This window comes from Canis lupus, chromosome 7, assembly GCF_003254725.2.
Source record: "Canis lupus dingo isolate Sandy chromosome 7, ASM325472v2, whole genome shotgun sequence".
Lineage (NCBI taxonomy): Eukaryota > Metazoa > Chordata > Mammalia > Carnivora > Canidae > Canis > Canis lupus.
This window is the reverse complement of record NC_064249.1, coordinates 6,035,685-6,062,592: the sequence shown is the minus strand read 5'-3', so window position 1 is coordinate 6,062,592 and position 26,908 is coordinate 6,035,685. Positions and strand designations below refer to the sequence as shown.

Sequence of the window (26,908 nt, the reverse complement as noted above, 5' to 3'; positions counted from 1 at the left end):
CTATGTGTCTATCCATATCCAACACAAGAACTTTTTGGAGAGTTAAAAGAACTTCCTAATATTAGAAACTATTAGGAAATTATTGTTAATCTTGTTAGTTGAGACCATCATGGTTAGATAGAAAACATATCCTTATTACTAGAAATACATATTTTAGTATTTATAATGAAGTATCATGATGCATATGGAATTTACTTTAAAATACTTCAACAACAAAATAGATGAAGCAATATGACAAAATAACTATTGTTAAATTTAGTTATGTGTACATTCTAGTCTATTCCAACTCCTACATATAATTGGTAAGGTGGTAAGAATGAATAATAATCTAGAAACTAATGTGATTGCCCTTAGGGAAATCAGTAACAAGTGACACAACTCTAATGTGAGAATATGACATGCTTGAGAAAGTACAATAACGTATAATTTAAAAGTAACTGAAAGTGATTCACACCAGGAGAAGCAGAGGACAGCATTCTAAACTACTTACGGGAAGCAGGAGAAGGATTTCTTATTTAAAAATAAATTTTTTATTCTGAGAAAATAAATTTCAAATACTACATGAGACCAAAAATTGCGATCAATTATTTATTTCTATTTAGGGAAAATAGATTTTTCTTTACATATATTCTTGAACTTTTCTTCCTATACATGTAAAACCAATTCATTCACCAACATAAATAAATATAAATAAATTAATCTCAATATTACAAAAGATTTACAATTTGGCTATGAACATCTCACTTCAGAAAGATACACCCTTTTCTCATGTTAATATCATAACATCTCTGGATATTTTTAAAGACATTAAGTCAATAAAGATACCTTTCATGCTTTCATAGGGGTCTTTCTCCAAGTGAAAAAAAAAATTGTCCTAAAACAAAATTATAGCCAATCCATCTTACTTACAAGTGAGAGGCTAAGTCTTGTTGTGGTACCTGTACTTGTGTGACAAAGAAGGAATTATTTCTTCATTCTATGTTCTTCCTTTGTCCCCAACTAACCCAAGAAAATCAACTCTTGGGTCATAAGCATGTTTTTCCTTTAGGATATTTTGCCACCCCATTCAGACTCATTTTAATGGAATAAGAAAAGATGAAAGTGCCCTCCAGTCAAGTGTTATTTTATAATAGGATTCATCTCTTTTTGGCAAGTTTGCTCAGAAGAGACTGATTTTAGATTTTTTGTTTGTTTGTTTGTTTCTTTCCAATATCCAGTTACTGTTTTTAATTTTCTTTGTGAACAAAATAATGTACATATCTAGTGGGGAAAAATGATATTTTCTTTTCTTCATGCTTACATTCTAAGTATGAACAAACCTCTACACTTTCCTACACTTTTAGGAAAGTAATCACTCTAAATCTTGCAAGTTGTTCTATTGGTTTGGGAGTGTCCAAGGACAGATTCACTTCTCCTTGCTTTGTTGATTTTCCTATGCCCCTTAAAGACAAGGATAGTATGCAGAATGAAGAGCACTATTCCATTTATTTCGTCCACTCCTTCAGAAAGGTCTAAGAAACTAGAAATATTCTGCATACTTGTGTGCACTTTCTTCTTAACTCTTCTTCGGATAAATCAGCTAGCCCATGGTAACTAGCGTCACAAACAAGACTGTCAATGTTACACATGCATGTCCTGAAAATTAAAAAAGAAAAGTAAAATCAAAATAAATTTATTGACTGATGATACACATTAATCTTTTGGTTACCATGTATGATAAATGGAATGGATGTATGGAAATTATGGAATGGATGTATGGATGTATGGAAATTAATCGGTTAACATGGCATGCAAAACAAATGCAAAATTAGTAAGTTATCCAATCTCGGCCAGTGTACATTCTAGGGTTTAGTAGCTAGAGTAACAGCGATTAAAACAGGACACTTGAGTTTTTCAGTTTCTTGAAATTAAGTGGCCAAGTTAGAATCAATTCAGATACTTCCGATTAAAAGTCAATGAAGACCCCCGACATGGGCAATAGAGAAAAGTATCATCAAAAGACACCTTGAGGGGGATCCCTGGGTGGCGCAGCGGTTTGGCGCCTGCCTTTGGCCCAGGGCGCGATCCTGGAGACCCGGGATCGAATCCCACATCAGGCTCCTGGTGCATGGAGCCTGCTTCTCCCTCTGCCTGTGTCTCTGCCTCTCTCTCTCTCTCTGTAACTATCATAAATAAATAAAAAAATTAAAAAAAAAAAAAAGTAAAAGACACCTTGAGGAAGACACCTAGAATGTTTCCTAGATATGTTCCTATTAAGTTATTTTTGCGTCATAATTTTGTATAACATGAAAGGGATGTAAAATCTATAAACATGACTTATAAAAGATACCATAAAACAAATCTCAATATTTCCTATATACTGGAAACTCTCAAAGCCACCAAGCAAAAAGGAGAAACAAATACAATAAAAGCAAATCATCTCATGATGCAAAGTCATAATGAAGGCATTCCGATTTGCAAGCCCTAATTTCTTCCCCAAATATTTGTGGCATTACTAACATCTAATCATTTCAATAAACTGAGTGCAAAACGCAAGATGAGATGATGAATGAAGAATGGATGACATGTCATGCTAATGAATGATCCAATCTGTTAGTCATTCACTCAACAAAGAAAAACCAGTATGACAAGATAACAGAGGTCTGGGCCCCTATTATTCTTGAACAGTCATGGATAAATCCTGTACCAGCTGTGGTGATGGAGATTTTGCAAGACACAGAAGTGTGACTTTATAAAACCACATACTTTTTATAATTTAGCAGAAGGTCTTACTTCTGAGGCATCACCAGTCACAGTTAAATTTTGAAACACAGCACTGAATGCTTTGCTGTTTTCATGAGGGTAATAAGAGCTGAATAGTAGAGAAGGAAAACACTAATTGAATTACATAATTTTAACTTCGATCAAAAAGCAGTATCAGCATTTCCTTACAATCACATCCCTTTTATGAACTAAAACATATGCAAACCCAACATTTCTAAAAAAAAGTAAATCCTTTGATAGGCAAACAAAGGATCACCCGATGAAGGTACATGATCACCTTTACATCAACTCTCTTCCCTGTCCCTATTCAGATCCAACTTTTAGTTATATTGGTATGAAATCAGGAGCATAACCAGGAATGTACGAAGTTAGCTCTTAACTTCAACAGCTTTTATTTCCAAAACAAGGCAAGTGGAGTGTTTTTTAAGTGCACATGAAAAAGGCAAATACTTTCTTAGGGGTTAGCACAAATTTCCTCTGACTCCGAAATAGAGGAATTCAGTTTACTGCGAAACCCCAATAAAATTCAAAACAAATATTCCATTCTTCTACATTTCAACACTTTCCATCCCAATGGAACCATCATGGCCAATTATTTTACCGAAAAGTGTGTAAAGAAACTGAAACCACCTGGAGAGGGCCCCATGAGCTCCACATTCCAACCAACCCGCCTCACCTACCAAGCCACAAAGCACTAGCTCTGGAAGGTAAACCCATAAAGCTCTAATTCAAAAGGAGAGCCAGAACAAGGGCAAGGAAGTACATAAGATGAGTGCTTTATTTTTTTTCCCACGGTAGCTTTGCTCAAGCATCTGTGCCAACTTAACTCACTTTATATGACTCTGAATTCTGTTCGTTTTTGGTGGACTCTAAGCCACATTCTTAAAGTGTTTCTGAAAAATCCGAAATTAACATATTAACTTAGATAAGTTAATACTGTATAAATTAATGTACTTTACCATATATAGCATCTAAAACATTTTATTGACAGTAAACACGTATCTATTTAAAAGCTCACAAAGCCCAGGACGCAATGGCCAGATAGTTTTACTATAAGCCCGAACCATTTAGTGACTTAAAGAATATTTACATACTTTAGCTCACAACAGGCTTAAATAATATTGTTAAGAAGAAAGGTAAGAGTACAGAGGGTAAAAATTAGATAGCTCACATCACTTCTTAAATTAAAACAGGCCATTTAGTAACAGCAGTAGAGTCATTTTTAATTAATGAGAAAAAATAGACAGGCATTAGGGCAGTTCAGAAATAATTCAAGTTTATATGAACTCTACACTAAGTTTTCTGAATAGTAAAATACATGAAACAGAGGAGGATCCATTTAAATAAATCCTCTGTCTACAGGATATGTCAGAGCCAATTATGACATTATCCTAACACACGCACGTTGAATGCAGGTCAGATATTTCAAATAATACTGATTTTTTTTTCTATGTGTTGCTGTTTTACCATCTGATGGCTTTCCAGGTACTAAGCAACAGTCTACCTTCTTCACAGGTGGCAGCTCATTTGATCCTTACTACAATCCCCTGAGGTAGGTGTTCTATTTGCCCCACTTTACAAATAAGGAAGGAGGCATCAGAGCAGTGACATTGCCCGTTTTCACCCCGCACAGGTGATTCCTGTGAATCCCAGGAGGATTCAATGCAAATGGTCAAGCTCCTGGGCCTGCCCTCTTAACCACTGTTTAGCTGTTCTGGCGTGTTTTAATGAATACAACCCAGAAAAAGGCCGAATCACAGGCAATCTGACAAGTCTGTTAGAGGCTGATTTTTTCCCCAGGTTTTTGGCTTCTGTGTAACACACAGATACTACCAGAAATTGTACTGAGTGGGGAAAACAAGGTGAGTTGATTAATTGATGGCTTTCAAATCGTTTTCCTTTGAAACGTTAAAGTCCTTGAATCTACTGAAGAAGTAAAAAATGAAAAAGACAAAGTCTGTTCACCTAGGGAATTACAGAGAAAAGGAATCAAGAGATAGGATGTCAAAAAATACAATTAAGCTAAGAAAATTATGGTCGGATAAAGTGTTAAGTTTTACTGGAAAGAAGCTGAGAATACATTTTTTTTTAATTATCAGAATTTCTGCTCACCCTGATTTTCCATAGTGCCAGAAAATTTTGATTATAATTAGGATAACAATTACAGTACCAGCAACAAGTCCTTGAGGGGGGAAAAGATTTGGTAACACAGTTAATAGAAACATGAGCAAATAAATATACAATGCAGTTTCACAATGACAAACACACTGGTAACAAGCCAAGTTAAAGAAAAACAGGAGACAGGAATTATATTCTGTGTGTGGCTTTCTTAGGTCACAAGTTTGACAGTAAAAATTACATGCTATTTATCTTGCTTTCGGTAAAAGAAAAATGAAATAAAATATTTAAAACATCATCATGTTCAAATAAAATGTTTCTAACTGGTTGGGGAGAGGCTTCTGAAGTATTTCAGCCCCACCATGCTCAATTTTAAATGCTTTTTGATCATTGATCATTCCAATATGATGACTGTGTAATGTAATTTTAGGACTAGAAGGTTTCTTGGAGTTCACTGTCATTGTGTAGATGAGTAAACTGAGTCTCAGAGAGGCGAAGGCTACATATGTGGTTAATGGGGAAGCCATTTACTCTGTTCCTAGGAAAGATAAGAGCTGTAGGCATTTTGCCATCACAGGAAAGGTAGTATCACCTGTGCATGGAGGCTAGCATATGTTTTGCTTACAGAATATGCTGTTCAGTGTTTAGTCTGTTGTAGATAAAATTTCATTTAGGAAAGCTAACATTTCCTTTTAAGATCAAATGCACTATTTTGAGTTGAATGACAGAAAAATAATTGGTCAAATAAGTTGGTCAACAATAATTTTTACAGCTTGATTTTTGACACACCATCTTTCTTCTCCAAACACACCCTTTCCCCATACCATTCTTTGTCTCCCTTTTCCTCCCTACTCCACCCCACAAAGTCCTTGAGCTCTATTCTTTTGATCTGTATTGCAAAGGAAATTACACATGACACCAGGAAAACAACGGAAGCTGATGTGACCAAATCCCAAATTGGTTCCAAAATCAGCAAAAACACACATACCACACAATTGCATTGTCATAGGGATACATGATGGAAGAAAACAGCTATTTCTACAGCAGGTTAAGTTTTTACAGTATTTTACCCAATCAATTTCTTTCACTGATCCCCTAGCTCCAGATTGTTAGCTTGGAAAGACTGAATTCATAAAATAAATCATGGCTCCTCAAAAATTTGGGTTTTTTTTTCCCTTCACCACTCCCATGAACGCCATCATCTTCAATGATTGTAAGACCATCCCATTTTCAATTTGAATCATAAATGAAGATCGAAAAGTTTAAAGTGACCCAAAGTATCTGGATGACAGAACTAAAATCTTATTCTTAGAACACTGACCAGCAGATATATGTAATTCTAGAAGAATATGTGCAGAGACTGATGTTTTCACCGGAAACTAGGTCAAATACAGAAATATGAGAAACAAGATTCTACATAAATGATTCCTCAGTAAATTAATAAGAGTATTACTTCTCAAATTATAAACAAAGATATCTTAGTGTATAAAGGCAATAGCTATGATCTCAAAATTTACTTGGTATCTATGGAAAACCAACCCAAGTGATTCAGTCTCATTTTAAGACTTATGACTTAGAATACGTGAGGCAATGGAATTATGATTATACCAACATTCTGAATCATTAATTGAAGAGCTTTTAGGTAGGAAAATTATATAATTTTAGAAAACAGTTTTCTCCAACTAAAAGGAGTATTTTAACAATGTTCCTCAATAGGGTGATATTTACAATGTTTAAAACACTATAAAGAAAGCCGTTTGTCACCTTGTATCTCATTACTCCAGTAACTAGAACAGTACTTGGCAAACAGTAGGAAGTGTTTAGAAAATATTTATTATTAAATAGCATTGAATAATCTTTTTGCAGATGAGAAAACTGAGATCAAAAAAGGCTATGTTGAATAGTTTATCACCAAAGAAAAAGTGATTTCTAATCCCAGGTTCTGGACACAATTTTAATTGTTCATAGTATGCTCAATAAAAACACCTGAAGGTTATTTGAATACCATTTATGTTAAATGGGTACTAAATTAACATGTACAGTATCCATCCCCATTCCTGAAGAAACCAAGTCAGAATTCCACTAAAAGATCTGATATTAATTTAAGGATTCTATTTCTGAAGAAATGTGGGTTTGTCCAGTCACTTCAAAAGATCTCACTTATATATATATATAATAAAGTGGAAATGCAGTTCATATGCAAAACTAAAGAAGCTGTTAATAGGTTGTTCTTCCTTATAATCCTATTTAACCTAATAGAATAAAGGAACTGAGGTCTGTAGACAGTGGAGGTCACACCAGAAAGAGTCTTTTATAGAAGGGAAAAAAAATGTGCTTGAGTAAACCTTAAGTTTTCAGATTTATAAATGACAATTCAAGACTACTTCCTTAGCAACACCCATAGGACCCTTAAAGGGTTTTGTTTTTATCACTGGATTTTCTGTGCCTCTATATTTTTTAAGTGCGGGAAATTCAAATGCCTCTCTGGGCAGCCTAAGCAGATCAATGAAAAATTATATGATTATGTTATCTTATTTCTTAACTTTGAATTAAGCTTCAAAGACTTTAAAGAGGGATCATAAATGAGAACATGGAGAGTCAGAAAGATTAAGTTCAATCATCTGGGTTGAATAATTACTAAATTAAAAACAAAAACAAAAACCAACAACCAACAGGATTCAAGGCCCAACTCCAAAACATAAGCCTGTCTTCTATACAATGTCAGCATAAAAAAAATCAAAAAACAGAAATAAAAGCAAAAACAAAATACAACTATGTGAAGCATGTACTCTCAATGGGGGTAGGAGTATCCCAAAGGGGTGAAAAAAAATCTTACTTTTTTAAGGTATAAAGTATAGATATACATACAGACTATAAATAGATTTACAGTATATCAATGGTAGTAAAATTTCATGGTGGGGGTTATTAGGAAAAAAAATGTCTAAGAAGTTCTGTGAGGGGGAGAAGGCAATAAAGAAAAAACTATTTTTGAGAAACACTGGTACAGAGTCCGCTGAATGGATAGCTTTAAACCTCACAATAAAGTCTTCACTTACGTGGCAAACAAGAAAGTTCTGAGATTAGTCTCTTTCTTAGCAGAATTAAATAGGAAAAATTCAAATACTTCCAAAGTTCTAGTGTCATCCACATTAGTCACTAACATTGCAAGGTAATCAAGAAAAGCAATTTCCTTGCAAGTTGAGTTTGCTTATCTTCCAAATGAAAAAAAAAAAAGGTGGCAGGAATAAAAGGCGCAGCATAAGGAATTTTGTTAACGACATCGTAATAGCATTGTATGGTAGCAGACGGCAGTACAAGGGTAGTGAGCACAGCATAGTGTATATACACTTGTTGAACACTATGTTGTACACCTGAAACTAATGTAACACTGTGTGGGTGGCAACTACACTCAAATTTCTAAAAAAAAAAAAAAAAAAATTGATAAAAATAAAATGAGAAAAGTTACCCAATTCACAGAGTACATTGAAGAAATAAAGATAATTTTTAGGTTCATATTTTACAAGTATGGGATCCCAAAGAAAAATATTGCCACATGTCTGATGTAAGAAAAGGGAAAGAGCTCCTCTTTATTTTTGAGCACAAACTGGAATTACAACTAACTCTAAGGGAAAGTTTCTGGGAAATCACATAATACATACTTCAAGAATTTCAGAGAAAATAAACACCTGAAACCTTCATTGGATGCCACTGCGCAGGCGAGAAAAAGCCCATCCACTAAACTTATCGTTGTTAATATTAAATGATGAAATCATGAAGTTTTCATTTAGAATACATTTATTTCTATTTAAAATATCAAACAAACAAAGTGAATTCCAACTGTTCAAACCTTCCAAGATAAGTATTTTAGCTAAGGAAAAGTTCATTCAAAATATAAAAGAACTATAAATAATAATACGAAAATACTACTCTCAGCTTCAGCCCCTTGTGTCATTCATGCATACAGCAATAGGCAACTTTAGCTTATAAGAACATAATTTAAAATATTCACTTTTTTAGGAGTATATTTTCTATTGGACATTATTTATTAACATGCCAACTTAGCTGTATTGCTTCTTAACAAACGCTTCTTTCACCGTCTTCTTCGGGGGTTATTCATCTTCTTGTTAAAATGTGTACCATCAAATAATATATTTATGAACACTCAAAAAAGGGCTGGAATAAGGGCTAGAAGAAATCGCAACACAAATATGTCCTCCTATCTATAACAACAGAATAATTGTAAAGCTATCTTTGCTTTAAATCACAGACAGGGAAAGGAAGAAGAGGATGCAATTAAAGGTAGCATTCCGGTTTATTTGGAAGAGAAGTGAAGGAGTAGTTTGCGATTACTTATAAAATATTTGAGGCTTAAAAACTGTATTGATAACTGCCTACTTCTTCTTGTTCTTTGGCCCCTAGAATGATTATGCATTGACACCATAGGCATTCAATAATACTTGACTGGCTGGCTAAATGACTTTAAGTCACCCTAAAATTACCTTGGAACAAGAACATGGTTGGAAATACTTAGGAATATACCGAGTACCTAATGGTGTCCAGCAAATATGTCGATAAAATGCATTTACCTTTCTTCTCTTTGACACCTTTAAACATCGCATTTTAATAGTATTCTTAAGACACTTAAAAGACAACATTCTCTTCCAGGGATATGGACTGTACAGCCCACAGTAATGACAATTCCTTTTAACTGCCGAAGAACCAAACTTACCAGTTGTAATGGCGCTAGCACCTGAAGAAGAAAATAAAAGAAAAAAAAAGAATTACAAAAAAAAACCAATAAATTTAAAGTCAACAATTTGCTAGCAATTTAACATATATATCCACAGAATGTACTTGTTCAAAAGTAACTCAGATTTTCATAGCTGAAAGAAATAATTGTAAATAAATTTATGAAAAATTATATGTTAACTTAATCCAACAACATATATACCAGTATCTATATCTATTCAACGGAATCAACACTATAAATATGAAACATGATAGTTAGTGAATACTGAAACACCATATAATTCAGTTATATGACTTGATGGCAAGAAACAAGTTTGAAAGCTTACAGAGTAAATAACTACAATCCAATCCCATGACCAAGAAGCTATCAGAAACTGAGGTCTCTCTCAGCAGACTCTATCAAAAGCTCAAATTACCATAGCACGTTAATTTTTACACCTTTCGAGGACTATGGAAGTGCCACTGCAAAATAACTTTCAAATAAATATATTGATAATAATACGCTGCTCTCTTAAGTAGTGAACAGATTTACTCAAAGTACCACTGAGAACAAGGAGATATTATGCAGCAGAAAAACCAAAGAATTTGGAGCCAGCAAATAGATGTTTAACTCCTAACTTTGTCCCTATAAGCTGAGCACTATATGAATCATACAAATTAATCTCTGAGCCTGTAATTCATCATCTATAAAATGAAGCCAGAAAGGCTTATTTTGCAAAGTTGGCACAAGGACTCATGTCTAGAAATGGGAAATGCATGGTACACACCGCTATGGCACATACCCAGCAAGTAGAAGCGACTTTCTTTTTCAATTTGAGCATAAAATAGTATATGATTTTTAAAGAATAAGCTAACTGCACAAAAGAGAGAAATCTGACTCCAAATATTGGTTGTATTTTCATCATAATTATTGACTCAGGTTTCGTTCATTTTTTTTTCAGGTTTCATTTAAATTTGTCTTAATTTAAATTGTCTTATACATTAATTGTATAATTGTCTTATACATGTATTATTATGTATTATATGTATTAATATATGTAATAATATGTATTACATATTACATATATACATATATATATGTATATGTATATACATATACATAATATATAATAATATATATTATTACATATATATACATATATGTAATAATATATGTATTATTATGTATACATGTATACATGTATACATAATTGTCTTAATTGTCTTATACATGTATTTTTTTTTGCAGAAAGAAATAGTTCAACAAAGTACTGTAACAAATTTATATAAAGTGGAACTTATTTCTCTTTGCCTTGCTCCATGAAAAATCAGGTGTACTCATCGTAAAACCTTTAGGCCCAGGGAGGTCATAAAAATTGGAGAAGTTGGTAACCTCCTACGAGTGTTAAAAGTAATGAACTAGATCTAAAAGCGTCAACACAAGCTATAAAACCGATGTTGAGGGCCAAAAGTTAAGTCAGATAATGAAACATACAACATGCTGTTCATGTAAATCATAAAAAAATACAAAACAATATCATGTACTACTAATGGATACACGCATACAGCATAAGAATTAAAACATAGCTAGGATGCTTACGTACCAAGCTCAGGAGAGTCAGTGCCTTAGAGGGAGAGAAACGGAAGTGGCACAAGACATAGTATCTGTAATGTTCGAATTCTTAAGAAAAGAATGGCAAAAAAAGGCTTCAAGAGAACAACTGTGAAATGAATGAAATCCCTATGAAGATATGGTCATAATGTGTAAAACTATTTTTAAAAACTTTAAAGAGAGGGCAACCTGGGTGGCTCAGTGGTTTAGCACTGCCTTCAGCCCAGGGTGTGATCCTGGAGACCTGGGATTGAGTCCCACGTCGGGCTCCCTGCATGGAGCCTGCTTCTCCCTCTGCCTGTGTCTCTGCCTCTCTCTGTCTCTGTGTCTCTCATGAATAAATAACTAAAATCTTAAAAAAAAAAAAAAAAACAACTTTAAAAAGAGCTATAAAAAACCCACAGTGATTTGATGCCATCGAAGAATGAGCAAAAGCAGGCAGGAATGGCTTAAAGTTTCGTGTACATGCATGTACTTGGCTTTTTTATCTAAGGAATCAAGAAATAAAGGAAAGTTCAACAAGGATACAGGTGATGTTTCAAGCTCTTAAAAATTATCTGGGTGATGATGGTAAAACAGGGTTCATCATAGCAGTTCTGAAATTTGGACAAAATATGGAAAAGCAATAATCACAATGATTTGAAGGCACTGGTGGGGAAACTAAGAAGACAAGCAGAAGCTGGCCGAAGCCAAAAGAGGGAGAACCATATGCCATGAGGGAAGGCCCTCGGCCATGTGGCGTAGGGGGCAGAAGCCAGGGTCCTACTGGTTAGGGAAGTCAGAGGACGGAGTTCAGGATCATCGACAGAGCACCTGTAAAGTAAGGGGGCAAGTCGGAAGGGCTGCCAATATTTTATTTCTTGATGTTTGTAGTGGTTACACAAATATTTGCTTGAGAAAAGTTACTGAGCCATACATGGGTGCTTTATGCAGATTTTGTGTGTGTGTGTGTTGACTTCAACTAAAAAGTTAAACCAATTTTAAAGAAGTCTCTTCTGGCTCAAAGTCCTATTGAGATTTCCCAAAGAATTGAAAAAAAAAAAAAAAACAAGGGTGGGGGGTCTCTATAACAGGGAATAAGAATGTCTATAAAAATTTTGGCTCTATATTAGGCAAGTTAATAGACAAGGCAAGAACATCCCGGTAGCCTGAAGCAGCAGTCATCAGTAAGAAGGGTTTCATTCATTCACTCAAAGCGTATTTCTGAAGTCTACAGCGTATTTTACTCCACTTTTCTAAAAATTGTCATTTAAAGACCCTGTGTAAATATAAACTATTTCAAAGAATTCTGCATTTTCTGTTATTTAGAAGACACAGTTGACACGCTCTACCAAATCAGCGACTCTACGGAACCTAGAGAGATCCTGGAGCATGCTGAAGCAATGGGTCTCTATCAATAAACCGGACCCCGAAAATGACCATAAGGATGGTACATATTTGGTTCTCTGAAGGATCTTGAGGAACTCAAGGACTCCCTAAAGCTCAGATAAAGAACAGAGTTTCTTTGCCAAACTTAATGTAGCATTGTTTTCATGGAGCCCCACTCTTTTTATATATTATTACAGAATGTTTCACCCTCACATACTCCCAATCTGCCTCTGAAGAAAGTCAAGAGTGTTCATAGGAAAAACTCGTTCCACCATAGCACATTAGATCCCCACTCAGGAAAACCTGAGTAGTGTCAACTAACCTGAACCGGGGGTCCCTCTTCCTTTAGGTGTGCTGGTTGCTCTGGGAACAGCTGAACTCTGTTTTGCTGTAATATGAGCAAAGGTCAATCTTTTTGTTGTGTGGAGACCCTTAGTCGTTGGGGCATGTACAGCAGTGGACTTTTGTGTTGCTGGAAGGCGCTGTGTAAATGAAGCTTTCGTTGTGGTGGATTTATGGGTTGCTGGGATGGCCTGTGTAGCAGATGCATTTGCCATGATGGGATTCTGGGCTGCTGATGGGGTCTTTGTAAATAGAGCATTTGATGTGGAGGATTTTTTGGTTGTGGCTGAATCATTTCCTGTGGTGCGTTTCTGAGGAGTTGATGGGACCTTTGTAGCTGAAACATTTACTGTGTTGGGTTTCTGAGGAGTTGGTAGGGCTTCTGTAGCTGAAGAACTTACTGTGTTGGGTTTCTGAGTTGATGGGGCCTTTGTAGATGAAACATTTACTGTGTTGGGTTTCTGAGGAGTTGATAGGACTTCTGTAGCTGAAGAACTTATTGTGTTGGGTTTCTGAGCTGATGGGGCCTTTGTAGCTGAAATATTTACTGTATTGGGTTTCTGAGGAGTTGGTAGGGCTTCTGTAGCTGAAGAACTTATTGTGTTGGGTTTCTGAGTTGATGGGGCCTTTGTAGCTGAAATATTTACTGTGTTGGGTTTCTGAGGAGTTGACAGGACTTCTGTAGCTGAAGAACTTATTGTGTTGGGTTTCTGAGGAGCTGATGGGACTTCTGTAGCTGGAACGTGTGCTGTAGTGGTTTTCTGAGGAGTTGATGGGGACTTTGTAGCTGGAACATTTATGGTGGTGGGTTTCTGAGGAGCTGATGGGACTCTGGTACCTGGAACATGTGCTGTAGTGGTTTTCTGAGGAGCTGATGTAGCTTTGGTACCTGGAACATTCGCCGTGGTGGGTTTCTGAAATCCTGGTGTGACTGTAGAAGTCTGAGAACCTTATGTGGAAGAAAAATGTTTAAAAAAATTAGCTAAATAATGCTGTCAAGTTAAGACTTAGGAACAATTTGCTTGCTCTAGGACTTCTCTCTTTCTCTCCCACAAACACCCAAATACAAATATGACATTTAGGAAACCAAGTCTAATTGTGATTTTCCCAGGGAACTGAAACGATGCATTGTTTTTACTTTAATATAAATTATACCTGTGGCCAACTAAAGTAGGTTTACACCAAAGTAGTAGTACTGAGGTTCTTAAGCTGTTTTCCGTGTAAAGAAAAGAAGCCAAAGTCAGAGTTGGTGGTGATCTCATTCTGCGACACACCCCAAATTAAGATATTTTCTCTCACAAAATGTTTTCCTTTGCTCATGCCAGGACCAAAGAACCAGATATAACCGCTGGGCAGGCAGAGATAATCACAGCATGGTTCCTTTTTCTAATGTTTTCAGGACATGTAAGTGACCTTGGGAACTTGTTCTGTTTTGCTTCTTTTTTTAAAAGTAATACAGTTGACCTGAATAAAATAACTCTTTTTCCCCTTGTGCCGGATGCCAACTTTACACATTTGAGTTTAGTCCCTCAAGGGACTATAAGACTACAGATCAGCGAACAAACCTCTCAAGTGAACTCGGATTAGGATCCTATTCTGAAAATCACAAATCTAACCATTTAGTACAATGTTAGCTCTTCAGTGCCTGTTGGTTATTGGGGTTGCTTACAAACTCCCTTCTAGGGCAGCTGAGTAGGGCTGCATTTCACCACACACTAGAGACGGTTGAGAATTTCTCTAATCCCTCTGAGCTTTATCATTTCTCATGGGTGCAATGAGGACAAAAACAAAGCAAATTTGAGAGCATGATGGTAAGGACTGAGAGAAATAACGGAGGTAAGTCATCTCACACAATGCCTGCCCCTGGAGCAACCCATTTTACCATTCAGGTGTACCACCACCAGCACTGCCCGCGCATATTCTGCTCCACGTACCCAGGTGCTGTGTCACTTATTTCTGCTTCCCGAATCTACCTCTGAGGACGGTGGAGAAGTGATAACTCACATAAAACACCTGGCCAGAAGCACAGCCCTTAGGCACGCAGACAATGATGGATGGTAATATTAGGGTAGGATTTTATATGGACTCTTCCTCTAAGATGCTCATATATAACATTGATTCTGTGTTGCACTAGGCTGGTTCTCATTTTTGGTCCAGCAGGCTTACATGCTACCATAGTTTATGTTTCCTGGAAATGGCTCTTCCAGTTGTCTTTTTTGGTTTTTGATGTCTAGTTTAATTCCATCACCATTGGCGCACTCCAAACTATTTCAATCTTCCAAACCACATCATGATTTAGAGCCCAGCATATGGTCAGTGGTCCATGTCACTTGAAAATTTTTTTTCCATCTGTCCTTATGGGGCTTCCTTATGTCCTTATGACTCTTAGCATGTCAATTTTTAAAAAGTTTTACTGTTGCTTCTATAGTCTTATTGATTTTTGGTTGCTTATTCTAACAGCTATTGAAAGAGGTATGTAGAATTCTCAAACTATAATCATGGAATTTGTCTATTTTTCTTTCTGTCCGTTTTTTTGTTTTTTGTTTTTGTTTTACATGTGGATGGAAGCTTTTTCTCGAGTGTTCATAGATCGCAGATCGTGATAGATTCCTGTTGGATGGACCCCCTTTATCATTATGAACTGTCATATCTTAAAGTATTCTTTGATATTAATAGAACTGGCACCAGCTTCTTTTTTTCTTTTTGGTAACTGTTTGCAAAGTATATTTTTCCATCCTTTACTTTTGACCATTCAGTGTTTTAATCATTAAATTGTGTCTCTTGTAAACAACGAATAGGTCTAATCTGTGTAATCCAGTCTGACTCAAATTACACTTAGTGTAATCTGAGTTTGAGTACACTACACTTACACTTGAGTAATCTTACTCAAATTACACTTAGTGTAATTACTGATGTAGTTGGGTTTATATTAAACACCTGACTATTGGCTTCCTCTCCCACTCATCTATTTTATGTTTCTCTTCCTCTCTTGTTTCCTTTTGGATGAAGTATTTATTATCATTCCTTTGTTAGCTTATGATTTATACTTTCTGTCACTATTATTTTCCTGGCAGCCCTAGTGATTACAGTAGGTATTAGAGGATAAGTCAATTATGCAAAGTAACAATTTTACAACCTTTTAGTATTGCCAGAGGCTTTTAACTTTTAAATTCAATTGACCTCTTTCTGCCTTTTGCTCTGATGCTATTATATACTCGTACTTGACATACAAGTCAAACCCCAGAAGACACTGCATTTATCATTTTGTACAGTCCATATTCGTGTACTTTGCTAGTGTGCTTCATTTCCTCTTGCATTTTCATGTTTTTCTTGGGATTATTTTAATTCTACTTGAAGGAATGCCTTTACTTTGTCATTCTGTGCAGGTCTGGTCTGCTGGTGACAAGTGCCCTTAGTTTTCATATGAGAATATCTTCATTTTGCATTCAGTTTTAAAGGACATATTCATTGGGTAAAGGATCCTAGGTGAGCAGTCATTTTCTTTTCTTTAACTTGAAGGATTTCTTCTTATTGTCTTTGGCTCCATAATTTTTGCTGAGAAGTCTATGATCAGTTTTAGCGTTGCTCCTTTGAAGATAATGTGTCTTTTTGTTGCCTGCTGCTTTTATCACTATTTTGAGTTTCCAAAATTTTTGCCATGAGATATGCCAGAAAGTGGTTTTATTTTTATCCCTGAGAACCTCTGGAATGGGTTCATGTATTTGGAGCATTCTATTATCTCTTGGAATACTTCTTTTTTTTCATTCTGTTTATCTCTCCTCTTAGCTAACCTATGTTAGAAGAGTTTCACATGTCTCAAATAACTCCTGAAATGTTATCTATACTTTACATTTTTCTTCCCTCTTTGTGCTTCTGGGCATTATTCACGAACCTTCCTTTCGGTTCCTAATGCTGTGCCCTAATCACTGTTAAACCTATGGTGCTCTTTGTTTCAGATTTTAGATTTTTCAGTTGTAGCATATCTACTCCATTTTCATAGATTCCAGTTCTTTGTTGAAATTCTTTATTTCTTTTTTTCCTTTAATACCTTAAACATATTAATCACTTATCTTAAAGTCCTCGTCTGTTAACTCCATTATCTGGATCTCCTTGATCTGGATTTATCTTCCCCTGATTTGGTTATAATTTCTTGCTTCTCTCCAGGTCTAGTAACTTTACTTTCCGTTTTATACCCTTCTGCATGATTTTAATATTACTTCACTGTCTATGTATACCATTTATAACAAAAAACTGACTACATTCACAAATTCATGCTAACACAATTCTAAGTATAATTATAAAAGCAGCATTTGCTCGAGTCACACTGGCATTCACATATAACATTGCGTAAACAAATACCAGCTGCTAGGGTCACTATTTCAATCCCTCACCTTAGTCTAAGCGTCCCTCACAACTGAATAAAATAAACCATACATACAAAAAGTTTCCCTCACAACTATTAATAAAATTAACCATTCATACAAAGCACCTTTTGTATGAATATTAACTTACTGAATGTGATCTGGAGAAATGGCAAATTTAAGTGAACTTACTAAAAATGTGAGACATATTATGTGTGTGTGTGTATCATATGCTATATGTGTGTATTTATATATTCATACATTTTACATTACCCCATGTTTTCCATATCAGTGGTTCCTCCTTCCTTGGAAATCACAGACCCCTCTGAGAATCTGATGAAATATTGTACCCCCCCCCAGAAAAATGCAAATATGCATATGTACCACATTTTACATTCATTTCTCAAGGAGTTCATAGAATCTGTGTAGTCCGAGTATAGACCAAAAGGTAAAAATAAAACAAAAATACAACTATGCAAACTCATTACCTCTGCATTCAGGTGGCGGGCCGCTCCATTCTCCTTGATCATCTTTAACAGTACAATAAATAGAGTTCTCTCCAATCAGGGTGAAGCCTATCGTACACTTATATTTTACAGACTGTTGATACACGTAAGTCTTCTGTGGATCATAAATTAATCCATTGCTAATTTCTGGTGGATCTGGACAAAAAATCTCTTTAAAAAAATCCAACATAGTTTATATTAATAAAACTGCCAATTACTTACTTTAATAAGTTAGGACTACAATATGTTAGATAATTTGTTTAAAAAATTAAAAAATCTACCATTTCTAAATTCAGCATTATCAACCAGAGAGCTTAGAAATACCTATTAAGTAATGAGTAGTGTGTTTGGAGTTTTGGATACAAATGGTATAAAACATGAATGCTAATTTTGAGATCAAAGTATAGAAATGAGATTTAGGAGGAGCCTAGTGGCTCAATTGGTTAAAAGTCTGCCTTTGGAAAAAAAAAAAAAAAAGTCTGCCTTTGGTTCATAATCCTGGGGTCCTGGAATTGAGCCCCATATTGGGCTTCCTGTTCAGCAGGGAGCCTGCTTCTTCCTCTCCCTCTGCCTGCCACTCTCCCTGCTTGTGCTCCCTCAATGTCTCTCTCTCAAACAAATAAATAAAATCCTTTAAAAAAAAAAAAAAGAAGATTTGGAACATACATGTAAAGCAAAAATTATAATAAAGTCCTCACACATTACATACCAAACTGTGTAAGAAAAAGCAAATACTGCTGGAGTTCAGAGGTGAAAGCAGGGCAGAGATTTTTAAGGAGGAAATGGAACTTGAGTTTAATACTGAGCTATACCCAGGACGCCTGGGTGACTCAGCGGTTGAGTGTGTCCGCCTTTGGCTCAGGACATGATCCCAGTCCTGGGATCGAGTCCCGCATCAGGCTCCCCGCAAGGAGCTTGCTTCTCCCTCTGCCTATGTCTCTGCCTCTAAATAAATAAATTAAAAATCTTAAAAAAAAAAATACTGAGCTATACCCTTCTGCTAAGAGGGCAGAGAAAAGGGCATTGCTCTGCATTCTGGAGGGAAATGATGCCAAAATAAAAGGAGCCTAGAAGTCACATGGCATACTTAGGAAACAGGAATAGATCATTTGAACAGAGCAAAATATCTAAAGTATCAGGATTACATTTTGACTTTCAGGATAAAATTTTTTAAAGCAAATATTGACTCACAGTCTTTTACTTAAAGTAAACTTATTGAGCAAGAGGTATAAGTAGAGTGGCTCTAGTCATACCTGGCAGTAGCCCTGATAAAAAATGCAATGGCTCACACTGTCTAGAGGCAGGAAAGCAATGTGATCACTTGTGGACATCAAATTTTGTTACATCGGGTGGCCTTAAGTATCCAGAGAATACCAATAAATGTTTAAGTTACTTTTAGGCCACTGATCAAAGCAAGGAGCAAGAGCAAATTAATCTGATTTACACTGGGCTAGGGTGCATGATGACTACACATCACCATCAGTACAGTTCAGAGATTTTCTGAGTACCTAACACCTACCAGGCATTGTTCTGTAAACAGAATTGCAAATAAGATATTAAGTCCTAGGTCTTAAAATAAAGTGACAAAAAGATTCAAAGATTTTCATTTTAATACAAAATAGTGAGGCTTATCATAGAAGTGTGCACCATGGCGTAGAAAGAGATAAGAACAGTTAACTAGAGGGGAGGTCAAGGAGAGCTTCTAGAAGGAGTACCAGAGCAAACCCTTAATAAGGGGGGGAAAAAAAAGGAGAAACAAGGAAGAAAAGAAAAGCTAAGCAAAGAAGGGGTTGAAGGACATTCCAGGCAGAGGTAGTAGCAGGAGGAAAGATGTAGGGCAGTCTGCGTGGGTAGAGCATAAAGTGTGAGGGCAAGACATAAGCGTGAAGTGGGTAGACCATGGCTACCCTTGTATGCTTTACTAAGGAGTTTAGGCATTGTAAGTGACGAGGAAGAAGCTTGAAGAAGGAAGAGATAAGCTGCATCTGTATTTCAGATGGATCCCTTTGGGTAGAGTGTGGATGAAAAATTAATGGAGCCCAAGAACGGAGGATGGGAGCCACTGCAATCAGTGTCACCCTTGAACTCAGGCAAGTGGGACTCGTGCCCCAGCTCCCACACTTTAGAGGTCATGCTGTGCCCCTCCTCTCACTGTGCTTCTCCCTACCACGTAGGGTATCTGCAGGGCTGAAGGTATGCTCACTGAGAGCTCCTCCTCCACCTCATTGTAAACCATGCTCTAGGAACTGATCCTCGGAACTCCCCCTGCAGAGCCTGAAAGGGTCCTTTCTTCTGATCCATATATATTTTTTAGTATTACACAGATTTGCAGGTCATCCTTGAGCAAGGGCCATGCTAATCTTCTCTGCATCGTTCCAATTTTAGTACATGTACCACATGGTCCAGATTGTTGAGAATGGCCTATACTGCTAACGTGTACACCCGTAGCCCAAAATTCAGTGTCGTGGGGGAAAAGGTCTCAGGGTCCATGACTTGGGCGTGGAGGGCAAATTGTCCATTTACACGCATCAGAGACCTCACAGAGCCAAAAGGGGGTACCTATTTGAGTAAGTTTGCTGTCCAAACTTAACTTTAGTATCACTTACAACATCCCTTACTAAATGGTGGAAGTGAGAAAAGTGCGTAGTGAGGGGTAACAGTGAAAATTTCAAAGTAATAATGATAAGAAAACGGAGAAGTAGCAGACATAAGAGGGTAGAGCGCAAGGTGGCGGGCCATGTGGGGGTGTACTTGGGTGTGACCAGCTTACTCCAGCTCTTTGTTGGCAAGACTTCATTTTATTTGTCTTCATATCAACTGACCCCATACATACATTTCCTACCACAGTGTATCAATCAAGACGTGCTTAACAAATTACACTAAGTCTATCCCACTTTTCTGCTCCTCAAAACACCAAAAACTTGACCTGAGCAGTAATTTTAGCAAAGATGGGAGACATAATGCCTACATTTTTAAGTTGTTGCATTTTTTTTCTATTAAGAAAAAAGAAGTATGTTACACATATTTTACTCCTCTCTATTTTCAGGAGACCTATGTCTCTCATGGATAGAAATTTGACTGGGTACATACATTTATGATACTATTTCTATGCCCTATCTCCCTCTGAGAAGATTCTCAAGTCCAGAAATAATATTTCTTCTTTATTGTGTAACCTTATTTCTCTAATGATGAAAAATAAATCACACCTCAAAACATGTATAATTAGCTCAGTTCATAATCCTAAAAGAGGCAACTCTGGGTCCTGGAAAAATGATGGGTTTGAAGTCCAGAGATCTGGGTTAAATGCCTTCTCCTGCCACTTATCTTGGGATGTAGGGTCAGATGAAACAGACTCTCTGATCAATAGTATTTTAATTCATAAAATTAGGAATTATGAAGAAAGAAAACCCCTGCATCTATTTTGCTTGACTGTTAGAAGGAAAGGTAGGATAATAAATGACCAACCACAATACACACCTGTTTGCTGTGTATTTTTTTGTTTTGTTTGTTGGGTTTTTAAAATCCTGTATCTTCACAGCTAATAAATTAAGAAACACTACTGATAAAGATCTTTAAATTAGCTAAGACGCTTTCACCTTGGAAGGTGAGGTTACTCCAAATACACAATGTGGATAATTTTTAATGAGAGAAAGTAATTTACCATTGATTATTCAGCCTTATAACCAGAGTGCTTAGGGTTTTTTTTTTTTTTTCAGTCTTACCTTGGCATTCCGGCAACGGATCACTCCACTCAACACTGTTGTCTGCGAGGACACAGTAACTAGAAATTGCACCAACTAATCTGTATCTAAAGCAATGAAGGGAGAAAAAAAGTTAGGTCCCATCCACATGTTTGGCTTCCCTGAAGTTCTCCAAAATATCATCCTAGAATATTTACTCCACCAGTAGATGGAGACAAAACAATGGTTGATCAAAGTTCACGCAGGAGTTAATAGGAAAAGAAAAAAATTAAATTTAAAAAAGGTGATATCCAAAGGATAAAGAAATGCAAGATATGCAACACATTTTTTATTTGGGTGGGCCCACATGAGAAAATGTGAAAGCGTTTTTGAAACATTTTAAAGTGCCATAGATGCTTGAATATTTTATATTTCCGAGTTCTAAAAGATCAACACAGGCTTCATAGAATAGTAGAATATATTTGTATTTTAAGGCTCAAAGTACTCCCCAAATTTAATATTAATCATATGAACCATGCAAACATCTCTGTTTTGTACAGGAGATGCATGACACTGATATTTTTAGTTTATAAAGAGCAGGGACACAGACACACGGAGTAAAATATCATAATTCAATATGCAGATATTTAATGAGAAAATGAACATAAAGTTTCCAGCAGTCTCTGAGACAGATATTGATGATACCCAGAGTGAGTTCCTTTTCCCTACATAGAGAACTGAGAAAAGACCTCAGGTCAGAATGACATTTTCATACTAGGAATAAATGTTTTTAACACATAATATTATATAACAAGCAGTTTGTATACAGAAAAAAAAATATGCAAATTCACTGTTAGGTAAAGTAAGGATTGGTTTCATTTGAACACTTGAAGGATTTAATTTCCACAAGTGCCAACATATTATAAGGTTTTTCCTTTACTAATCAAATTTAAAAATTTTTAGTGAATCATATATGTACCGAAATCTAACAATTGAGAGAATTTGGTGATATAAGAAATTGTCCTTTCTTGTTCCATTTTATTAAATTTAACCATGATGAGCTCATGATGAAAGATCTTTGAGCAGAGGAATTGTTTTATTGAGACTAGCTTGTAAACACTGATCACAAACCTAAAAACTTCAGTCTTAAATCCTATTTTTAAATTTGTTAAATATAGAGTATAAGTGTGTAGCATGCCAAAACTTACCCCACATTACACGAGAAGGAGATAGATGAACCAAATAATATGTCATTTGGTATAGTGACATGACCATGTCTTAAACCTCCAGGATTAGGACATGATTTTTCTAGAAGAGAGCACAACTTGATTTTTTTTTCATTAAATTATCAGGCCCTTCTGTGCAAATTCATCATCTGAACTACTGACATTTCATATCCCTAGACTTTTAAAATCTTGCCTTTGTTTTGTAGGTTTCAAACAAGGCACCATATTTAGAACATATGCTTATTATATTCTAAGTACCCTTAAACTAATTAAATGTGATATCTGTGAGTGAATTGATACTCCTATATCACAAGAAATTAGTTTGCAAAAAAAAAAAAAAAAGAAATTAGTTTGCCTAATTTAAAACAAAATTATAGAATTACTCTGATGGCTCTTTTCAAAATAATTCTAGGGAATCCCTGGGTGGCTCAGTGGTTTAGCACCTGCCTTTGGCCCAGGGCGTGATCCTAGAGTTCCAGGATCGAGTCCCACATCAGGCTCCCTGCATGGAGCCTGCTTCTTCCTCTGCCTGTGTCTCTGCCTCTCTTTCTCTTCTGTGTCTTTCCTGAATAAATAAATAAAATCTTAAAAAAAAGACTCATTCTAAATAATAATATGCACACAAAGATTTCTAGCATGAATGAAAGAAGAAATACTGTTTCCCCAAATACCATATGATTAAGAATACTCTAAAATTATACTCACTTTTACAAAATTCATCTGGCTTGGACCACTTAAAATTCTTAAGGCAAGTTAGTTTTTCTGAGAGAGAATAGTCTCTTCTGTAGCCTGGACGACATTCATATTCCACAACAGAACCCTCCGGGAAATAATTCTGTTGGCTGAAAGACTTTTTGAGAGTTGCAAAAAGTAGCCTGGTTGGAACATCACAGCTACCTAAAGGCATTAACAAAAGCAACAGCATAATGAATATTACCTTATTTTAGAATCTAGGTTTAATTATCCAGAATTGTTTGGTCCTTATGTCACCTTTTTCTGTACTCCTTTGTACATATTTGGTATTTAACTATATTCATATCACTAGGACATTTAGAGTGCATCAAGCATATTCACATATATACTTCTATTTTCTACTTAGTAAATCTGGTACCTAGATATCACTATGCCAACAATTCAGGAAATATATATAACCCATTTTAATTGCCAGGTACAGTCTTGGCACTAACCTTTGCCTGCCCTATGGAGGGAGAGGTGAGACAAGAACTAGTATTTCCAGACCCTGGGCTAACGTCCTGAATAACAACAATAACAGTAAATAGTAATAGCTAATATTTATCAAATACTTCTAAATGTTTTCTACATATCAACTCATTGAATCCTCACAACAACCCAGAAGGCCATGGATCTCATGAGCTAGTGGTATACATACAAGTATTTACAAATGGTAAATATCTGGGCAAATGTGGCTTTGTAGAGGCGTGCTATAGTGGATGGGACGTTGGATTTATAGTCCAAAGGCTCAAGTTTGGACCCTGGTTCTCCTGTGTAAGACCTCTGATCTCAAGAAGTTACTGATCTCTGGAGGATGATTTCCCCAGACTATTTCCATACTGAAAAATGGGGGTTAGAGTCCTTATTCCACTCATGGGGTTGTCTGGAGGAGTCAATGGAGTAATATATGTAGAAGAGTTATAAACTCTACAACATGATACATGTGCAAAGGCTTAAGTACTTCAACCCACTGCCTTCTCTCTAACCAAAAAGTTAAAGCTGATTTCACACCTGGTTTCAAAAAATACTTGTGGCAGTTTCAGTATTTACTCTACTTTGTATTCCCCAGGTTGTCCAAAGCTGGAAACCAAGTCTTATCTTTATGTTTACTCATATGTGTCAAAGTTAACACAAGACTATGCATCTAATGATAGATTTTTGAGGAAAACATAGAGAACTTTTTAAAATGCCACCATGGAGTTGTATTTGGTAAGTGAAATGAAAATGAAATTTAAGAACACAGAAGACCTATGTTAATGTGTTGCAAGGTGATTGCCAAACATATTCATAGATAATTTACTCCCTAAGTCGTACTTATTGTTTATTTTCTCTATTAGTTCAGGATGTACAGCATCGGGGGTTAAAAAAAACAACAGAAAAAAAAAAAAAAAAACCAAGCCTGTTAATGAAGCAGCAGGACCTATTCTGGGAAGTAATGTAGTCAATTAGCCGTGGTGTGAAGTGCCAGGTATACCCTGGGGTTTCATAATGCTTGAAAACTATCAATTACCAGTCACTCTTCTACATACAAAATTAAGAACTTACGGTTGCAAAATTCGGCCACCTGTGACCATTTGCTGTCGAGGCAGATCACGGAGTCTGATTTGCCAGGAACTTTTACAAAGCCTTCATTACATTTGTATGTTACTGTGATGTTTTCAGGAAAACTGTCGCGATCTCCCAAAATTGGTTGGGCATTAGGTACCACTGGGGGAAAGGTGCAATTACCTAAAGAGGAAAAAAAAAAAATCACCAAAAAACAGAACTGAAGGAAATAATACTTGTCAGTTCACAGCAACATTTCCTTTTCCAAGAGGAGTTAGGGAAGCAGCCAGGGCTTCTGATGCACATGTTACATCCCCTCCCAGTGCAGGAAGGACACACCAGAAACTTGCCGGGCTGCCTGTCTTGTCATCAATTCAGCACTAAAATAAAGACAGAATCAAGCCCTCCTTCTCATCATTATTATTTTTTGAGTGGTTTCGAGTTGATCTCCACATTGGTGCTGTTGCTGAGCCCACAGGAAAGACAGATGCCCCCATGGACGTTACACCTGGAAGGGGAGGCCTGCGCACTTGCAGCGGCCTGTGCAGCACACAACCCGACTCCTGTTTAAAAGGTGAGGGTGGGAGTCCCCAAAGATACAGATGCAGTGAAATGCCAGGACACCTGCACCCCGATGTTCATAGCAGCAGTGTCCACAATAGCCAAACTGCGGAAGGAGCCTCAGTGTCCATGGAAAGGTGACTGGATACAGAAGCTGTGGTCTATGTATACAACGGAATATCACTCGGTCATTAGAAACGACAAATACCCACTATTTGCTTTGACATGGATGGACCATTTCATCCATGGACCATTCCAATACCATGGAGGGTATTCTGCTGAGTGAAATAAGTCAATTGGAGAAGGACAAACAGTATATGGTCTCATTCATTTGCGGGATATAAAAATTAGTGAAAGGAAATAAAGGGGAAAGGAGAGAAAATGAGTGAAAATATCAGTGAGGGAGACAGAACATGAGAGACTCCTAACTCTGGGAAATGAACCAGGGGTAATGGAAGGGGAGGTGGGCAGGGGGTGGGGGTGACTGACTGGGTGACAGGCACTGAGGGGGGCACTTGGCAGGATGAGCACTGGGTGTTATATGTTGGCAAATTGAACTCCAATAAATAAATATATATATTTTTTAAAAAGTGAGGGTGGGGGCGCCTGGGTGGATGAGCCGTTGAGCATCTGCCTGTGTCTCTGCATGACCCTGGGCATGACCCCGGGGTCCTGGATCGAGTCCCACATCAGGCTCCCCACAGGGAGCCTGCCTCTCCCTCTGCCTGTGTCTCTGCCTCTCTCTGTGTGTCTCTCATGAGTAAATAAATAAAATCTTAAAAAAAAAAAAAAACAATAAAAAATAAAAGGTGAGGGCGGTCAGCCTCTTGGCCTCCCGCCCGTAAAGGTGTGTTGGGGGACCGGGGATCCCTTTCTGAGCCCTGCGGTGGGGCTTGCAGGTGTTTGGCCCTCGGGCTCCTGAAGCCCTGCAGGCGGGGATCCCGCCCCGCAAGCCTCCCGCCCCCCCAAACTGCAGGTTAGCCGCGGGGATCCCGCCCGGCCCCGGGGGACCCCGCTCGCAGCGCCCCGGCCCGAGGGGGCGGAGGACAGGAGCAATCCACCTGCCCACATTCCTCACCCCCCACCCGGGTCCCCAGACTCCTCGTGGTCGCGGAGACGCGCCCAGCACCCAGCACCTAGCACCCAGCTCCCAGCCCCGGGCTCCCCCGCGGGGCGCCCCCGCCCCCGCCCCCGCTCACCCCGCGCGGCAGGTGGACGCAGAAGCAGCAGCAGCAGCAGCAGCAGCGGCAGCAGCGGGGGCGGCGGGGTCAGCGCGCGCGGGAGGCCCATGGCAGCGGGGACCCGCACCCGAGCGACACGGAGCCGCCGGCCGGAGCTGGAAGGAGCAGCCGCGTCTAGGCGGCCG

At 37.3% G+C, this 26,908-nt stretch overlaps 1 protein-coding gene and 1 non-coding gene across 5 annotated transcripts; both read right to left on the bottom strand.

Annotated features, from left to right (window-relative positions):
• Nucleotides 1-574: 574 nt before the first annotated feature.
• CD55 (CD55 molecule (Cromer blood group)) lies at nt 575-26,908 on the bottom strand. 4 transcript variants are annotated; one of them, XM_049112048.1, is made up of 11 exons: nt 26,742-26,908; nt 24,982-25,164; nt 23,410-23,601; nt 22,687-22,786; nt 21,521-21,606; nt 17,781-17,969; nt 13,770-13,880; nt 12,912-12,977; nt 4,876-9,631; nt 2,746-2,851; nt 575-1,635 (listed from the first exon to the last, which is right to left on the bottom strand). In XM_049112048.1, the coding sequence occupies exons 1-9, from the start codon at nt 26,830-26,832 to the stop codon at nt 9,366-9,368; spliced, it is 1,284 nt and encodes a 427-aa protein (XP_048968005.1). In that variant the 5' UTR covers nt 26,833-26,908; the 3' UTR covers nt 575-1,635; nt 2,746-2,851; nt 4,876-9,365. The 4 variants fall into 4 exon arrangements, with proteins under 4 accessions (XP_048968005.1, XP_048968006.1, XP_048968003.1 ...); XM_049112049.1 differs by having other exon boundaries at nt 13,821-13,880; XM_049112046.1 differs by having other exon boundaries at nt 12,912-13,880.
• LOC112649032 (U6 spliceosomal RNA) lies at nt 20,101-20,202 on the bottom strand. Its single transcript, XR_003129451.1, has one exon. It is a non-coding gene; the product is annotated as a U6 spliceosomal RNA (small nuclear RNA).